This window comes from Coffea arabica, chromosome 2c, assembly GCF_036785885.1.
Source record: "Coffea arabica cultivar ET-39 chromosome 2c, Coffea Arabica ET-39 HiFi, whole genome shotgun sequence".
Taxonomy (NCBI): Eukaryota; Viridiplantae; Streptophyta; class Magnoliopsida; order Gentianales; family Rubiaceae; genus Coffea; species Coffea arabica.
In genome coordinates this window covers 26,367,943-26,374,103 of record NC_092312.1, presented here as the reverse complement: position 1 = coordinate 26,374,103, position 6,161 = coordinate 26,367,943, and the positions used below count along the sequence as shown (strand labels likewise).

The 6,161-nt window shown below is 34.3% G+C and overlaps 1 protein-coding gene across 1 annotated transcript; it reads left to right on the top strand.

Moving 5' to 3' along the window:
* Window positions 1-2,722: 2,722 nt before the first annotated feature.
* Window positions 2,723-5,722, top strand: LOC113727059 (uncharacterized). The gene is made up of 6 exons (XM_027251031.2): window positions 2,723-3,619; window positions 4,261-4,598; window positions 4,681-4,854; window positions 4,975-5,040; window positions 5,129-5,197; window positions 5,293-5,722. The coding sequence occupies exons 1-6, from the start codon at window positions 2,746-2,748 to the stop codon at window positions 5,362-5,364; spliced, it is 1,593 nt and encodes a 530-aa protein (XP_027106832.1). The 5' UTR covers window positions 2,723-2,745; the 3' UTR covers window positions 5,365-5,722.
* The last annotated feature ends 439 nt before the right edge of the window (window positions 5,723-6,161 follow it).

Genomic DNA, 6,161 nt, shown 5'->3' with positions numbered 1-6,161 from the left:
ATCCAATTCATTTCTCGATCGTATTCACAACTGATTATATTAGATAATAATAAAAAAAGAGTTCATTTACAAGAAGTAACTTTTAAAATAGGATATGTATATAGTGTCAGCGTATATAAAACTTTCTTACTTCACGTGGATTTATCTTTTCTACACTGATAGTGAATGCACTGTCAGTTTTGAACGAACGACAAATGTACAAAATTTGAATTTGAATTTTTAACTTTTGTACATGTGTTATGGATCGAATGATTACAGTATGTATACTGTCAGTGTGTATAAGATTTACTCATGTCATATGAACACGTGACTTTCAAAAAATTATAATATGAATCATCTTTTAATTTGTATTTGTCATATTACTCGTGTACGGCGGTTATAGTAAAATTTTCCTATATGAAATCATTAGTAGTTATTTATGTTAGAATTCAGTCAATGAATACTGTGGAAAGGGCCTGTTCAAATGATTTTGAAAGCTTGACCTGATCATAGCTTTTAATTCTAAACAATATATTTTTTTCTATTCTTAATTACTTTGAAGACCTATTAAAAATTGAAAGCAACAAGATGGTGCTTTTGGATTCTGAGAATTTGCTTTCGAGAATCAGAAGCAATCGGGAATAAGTTCTCTTGTATGTTTAAAAAAAAAAAAAGAAAATCAGTTATGCAGCTTTCACTATTCTTTTGAATGTATATTTACATCAAAAGCTGGAATTTCACGTCGGTAGGTATTGTTTCTAACTCTTACTTTTTTGGGATTGGGACCTGGCAGTTTGATCTTGCCTCTCGTTTCTATTTTCTCTGTTGACTCTATCCGCACATCAGAGCTAGTCAACATTCATAGCGTTAAGACTTGGCAGTTGATATATATTTCTTCGTTTCCAAATTGACGGTTTTAGTTCCCTTGTAACACATCAACATAATGCAATGTTTTTCCCCATGTGGAAGTGTATATATATATATATATATACATACACCAAAGCTATAAGAACTAAATCCACTTTGCACTGTCGAACTTGTTTTACACCCTAAACTTTAATTTTCAACGCTTTACATTCTAAACTCTCAATTTTAGATAATTTACACTCTAAACTCTCAAGTTTATTTTATTTAAATCTAATTACTAATAATTTTAGCAAAATTGACAGCATAGAGGACGTAACAAATCAATGATAATATGCTAGAAGCAGTCAAAAGTTGCCTAGATATTGTTGCAAAAGTAAAACAATACATTTTCGTTAATTTTGCTAATAATATAAGTAGTTAGGACAAAACTATATGCTATCATTAATTTTCACCATCTTTTATCTCATTAATTCTGCAAACATATTTAATTATTGGATTTAAATGGGACAAACTTAAGGGTTGATGGTACAAAATATCCAAAATTAAAAGTTTAGGGTATAAAATATCCAAAATTAAAGTTTAGGATACAAAACAAAAAAGTGATACAAGTTGAAGGGTGCAAAATGGAGTTAGTCCAAGCTGTAATTATAAAATTTACCAACAATTCAATTCTCCTATACTTGTTTTTTTTTTTTTCTATTTCTCTTGTTTCTACATTTTAAGTGTATCCATCCCTTATTTCTACACACTTACCTATTCTAGGTTTTCATCAAAGACAGGAGACAAAGAGTAACAATTTAGACATTTGTATCTACTTATGAGCTTTAAAATTACTAGGGATTTTCATTATTGTTATAGGGTAAATTACTTTGCACCCTCTTGTGGTTACGCTTATTATTAAATAATCCTTATTATTTTTAAAATATCCATATAACTTCGTTGTATTTTTATGTAAAGTGAAATTTGACACAAAGCAACTTTTGTAATGTTATTAGTTGAAATATGAGTGTTGTCTTTAGTTAAGTACTTAACATCGTGGTGGAGAGTTAACCATTTTGTATATAATGATAGAACAATTACATGGATATATGCAAAATAATAAGGAATTTAAATAAAAATTATAATTCTGAGGTTCATCTGCTAATTGCTATAGTGAATTTACTTTACCATTCTTTTTCCAATTACGTACGATAATACAATAGTTATGTGAATATTTTGAGACATTACAATACCATGTGGTAACATGTCTAAATAGCAATCTATTTTCACTTAATGGGTGTGTTTGAATTGAGATGATTTGAAATAAAATAATTTGCTTCACAAATTTCAACAATTTTTTTTTCATTATAATCACTTTTTTATCTTACATATATTACATCATAAAAATATGCTTCAGTAATTATCTCAAATAAATCATCCAAATAAACTCCTATCCAATTTTTTTTTTTTCACTTCAAGTTTATTAAATCAATTGATACTAGATTTCTTGAACTTAATGTGTAAATTAACTTGCTAGCGTAATGTACTTATACCTACTTCAACTTTATTCGCACCATCTAAGCTACATCAACCCAAAATATTCGATTTGGAACGGAATGAAAAGATTATTACATCCACATTGCACAATTTAAATCAATGAAAAAAAAAAAGAACAATAAAACAAGTCAAAAAGGAAAAAAAAAAAAAAAGAAGACGAAGATAAATGTGATTAGGACAGAAATCCAAGTATTGAGAATTTGATACCAAATTCGTGGTTAGAATTGTCAATTCAACTAAAGTTGAAGATCAATCCGGACAGAGCTGCGTCAGCAATCCATATCTGTAATATTGATAAAAGGTGTGGACAGTTTGAGGAAAGGCAACTCAATAAATATTCCAGATTTAGCAGCCCTCACTCATATGCCATCAATACCGTCTCTGGGATTCACACATATTTCTTCATCATCCCTCTTTCCTACAAAATCTTCTCCAAAGAAGAATTCTCCCAACCCTGAAATTTTATTAATTTCAGCTAATATTTTGCTGTTAGGACTAAAGATTTCGTCCAACATGTATAGTCCAGAGGCAATTTCTAGAGACATAAGTAATAATCTTATGTTTTCTAGTAATACTTCGAGTGGTGCCAATAGCTTCAGGAATGGTTTCTTGGATGGGGATTTTTTCAAGAGTAGTAAAGAAATCCTGAATTCAAGTTCAGATCTTTTTCAGCAACCAGCATCAGCAGCAGCTGCAGCCCATTTTCAGCAGCAGAACGGTGGCTTGATGAGATATAGATCAGCTCCAAGTGCATATTTTGCTAGCTATTTAGATAGCAGCAAGGACAATAATAATACTACAAATACCAATACCAGTGGTGGTAGTAATACTAATGGGGATAGTTCTGAATCTGACTCAATGTTTTCAGCTTTCTTGAATGAACCCACTAATGAAAGTCCTTATCATCATCAGAGGAACAATCCTCACCAGCACCAGCAGCAAGTACAGCCGCAGGGTTCTTGTGGGGCTATGAAGTTGGAAATGAATGAGGTGGAATCAAACCCATCTGGAATGCAGCAAAATCGAAACGGAAATGGCTTTTGCAGTAGTAACAGTAGTAGTAGTACTATGGTTTCTGTAGGGTATCAGGCTGCTGTCTGCGCAGGTGGAGGTACTGTTGTTGGATCTTATACTGTCCCACTTGGGGTGGAGAATCAAGGTCAAGTCAGGATGAACAGTAATGCTAATGGCTCAAATCTCATCAGGCAAAGCAGTTCTCCAGCTGGGTTTTTCTCTGGTAATCTATTCTCAATCATCTTTGTTGATTTCTTGCTGTTTTGTATGCTAATTAATATGGATTTTTGTGCTTATGAGCTAGTGATGCAAGGGTGGCAAGTTTGATTGGTTGTGACTTAGCTTTGGATAAAGTCAGGCCTGGATCTATCTTGGCTTTACTTTCATAAAATGGTGTTTGACTTTTAAGGCTTTTCTTTCGGATTGGATCCGTTACAAAGGGTTGCTTCTTTTCTTTTTCTACTGTTAAGTGATGATGGATTGGTTGTACTTATACCTGGAGGTTGAAGATGTAGGAATTGCAAAGTTGACAAGTAAATTGAGACAATTGTCTGGTTGAAGAACGTCCTATTTTTTGTGGAGTATTTCTTTTGTGTAGGCTGAGACTCGCTATTTTTGGTTTGGGTTGGGGAGACGGGGAAAACAAATGGTTTGTCAATGGAAGGTACTATGTCTAAGCTGCTAATCAAGGTAGATGCAGCCTGCAGTCACTACTTTTTCCATTAGTATTTGATGGGGCGATGATATTATATTTATGCCTGAATTTAGTATTTAGAAGGTTTGAGTTTTATCTACCTAAATTTGCTGGTATAAGTTCCCATTATTTGAAGCATCAGTTGATAAGATTTGTTTGAATGAACTCAGGATTTGATGCAGTGGGAGAAGTTGGAAACTTCAGAAGTGGTAACGGGACCAATGGGGAAGCAAGCTCATCAACCGGTGGCTTGAATAATCGTCTTAACTTCAACTCTGGACCATCTTCCAGTTCAAGGTTCATGCCTAGCATAGCAGAAAATGGGAATCAGAACGGTGGGACGGGTAGCTCTGAGCATCGACAATTGGGGAATGGAAATGAGACTAACCAAGGCTATGTCTCCAGCTTTCTTAATGATACTTGGAGCGATTCTCCATTCAATAGCCTAAAAAGAAACAGAGATGGTGACATGAAGGTGTACTCTAGTTTCAATGGATTGGAAAATCAGGTGATGTTTTGGATTGTACGGAAAATTAGCCTGCCTTGTATTGTACCTCGTGTTCTTGTCTCATGTTGTGTTTTGTTATCAGGATGGTGGACCTAGAAATCAAACTCCTGGATTAATTCACCATTTGAGTTTGCCAAAAACTGCTGGTGAAATGGCCGCCATAGAGAAATATATGCAATTTCAACAAGATTCTGTTCCTTGCAAAATACGTGCAAAAAGAGGTTGCGCCACGCATCCCCGCAGCATTGCAGAGAGGGTACATCTCTACATTTATTTCCAAATTTGGAGATTCAGCCATTGAAAACAATAAAAGTTTTTGTTGTAAATCTGAAGTGCAGCCATTCATCTATAATTATGTTATGTTGATCATTTGTAGATGAGACGTACTCGTATAAGCGAGAGAATGAAGAAGCTACAAGAGCTCTTTCCCAATATGGACAAGGTAGGTTTCTTGTAGCTTTATTTGGGGATCATTACTTTTTCTGGAAACTGTTAGGTATTGAGATCTCTTGCCCGACATTTTTTGGCAGCAAACAAACACAGCTGATATGTTGGATTTGGCTGTTGAATACATTAAAGACCTTCAAAACCAAGTCCAGGTATGGCCAAGATATCACTTTCTCGTACCTGAAAGTCACATGAATCTCGCCTAAAATTCTCCTTTTATCTCATGCTCGTCCTCTTTTTTCTTCAGACACTCACGGAAACCAGGGCAAAGTGCATTTGTTCAAGCAAACAGCCACAATGTTCACACCCTGCGGTCTAGACTTGCCTGTGTACAGATAGTGATAGGTGGGAAGAGTGGAGATGAAGGAAAGATAAGATTACTGCTGACCTTTTTTCTTCCTTTTTGTTGGATTGTAAGATTGAAGAACCATCGTATGTTGGCTATGATCCCTTTCGAAAGGCAGATTTAGTCTTCACTTAGTCCAAGTAGTTGAACATCCCACAAAAATATCTCTTATGTATAGTAAGCTATTCCCCCCCCCACAAGCCATTACTGCTTTAGACTCTCATTGGACTATATATCTCTTAGCATCCAACTTTTGTAGTCAAATGATTCGCTTAAGCTGTCTATTCAATAAGTGCAAAGCAAAATGTGATCTTGGATTTGTGGTGATAAATGTGTGTGGGCTTTTTGACTTAAAAACTGTTAATATAGCAACTAAGATTCTTACTGGGGTGCCAAATTTGACTGTGTTGAACGCTAATCCGCACTTGTCATATCATTAAGGAAATATTGGTGCTATCTTTTGGGAATTGTTCCTTGCATCTTCTCATTGGCGATCGGCATCGCCTTGTTTGGATTGCATTTTTGTGGATTTTTCGTAAAAAAAAAATTACTGTAGCGATTTGATACATGTGAAGTAAAAAAAAAAAAATTGGAAAATGTAGTAAGTTTTGTGTGAAAAATTGCTGTCCAAACAAGGCCGTTATTAGATTATTTGAAAATGTGTTCATGGAAAACGTAGCAATAATAGAACCCGTTTGGATTGTATTTTGTAGGGAGTTTTTGTATCCAATTATTGTAATATTTTGTTCAGATGTGGTGTATGTGAAATA

Coding starts and splice junctions, on each gene's coding strand:
- LOC113727059 (XM_027251031.2), top strand. CDS start 2,746: ATGCCATCAATACCGTCTCTGGGATTCACACATATTTCTTCATCATCC. Junction 3,620..4,260: donor TCCAGCTGGGTTTTTCTCTG/GTAATCTATTCT, acceptor GAATGAACTCAG/GATTTGATGCAGTGGGAGAA. Junction 4,855..4,974: donor CCCGCAGCATTGCAGAGAGG/GTACATCTCTAC, acceptor GATCATTTGTAG/ATGAGACGTACTCGTATAAG.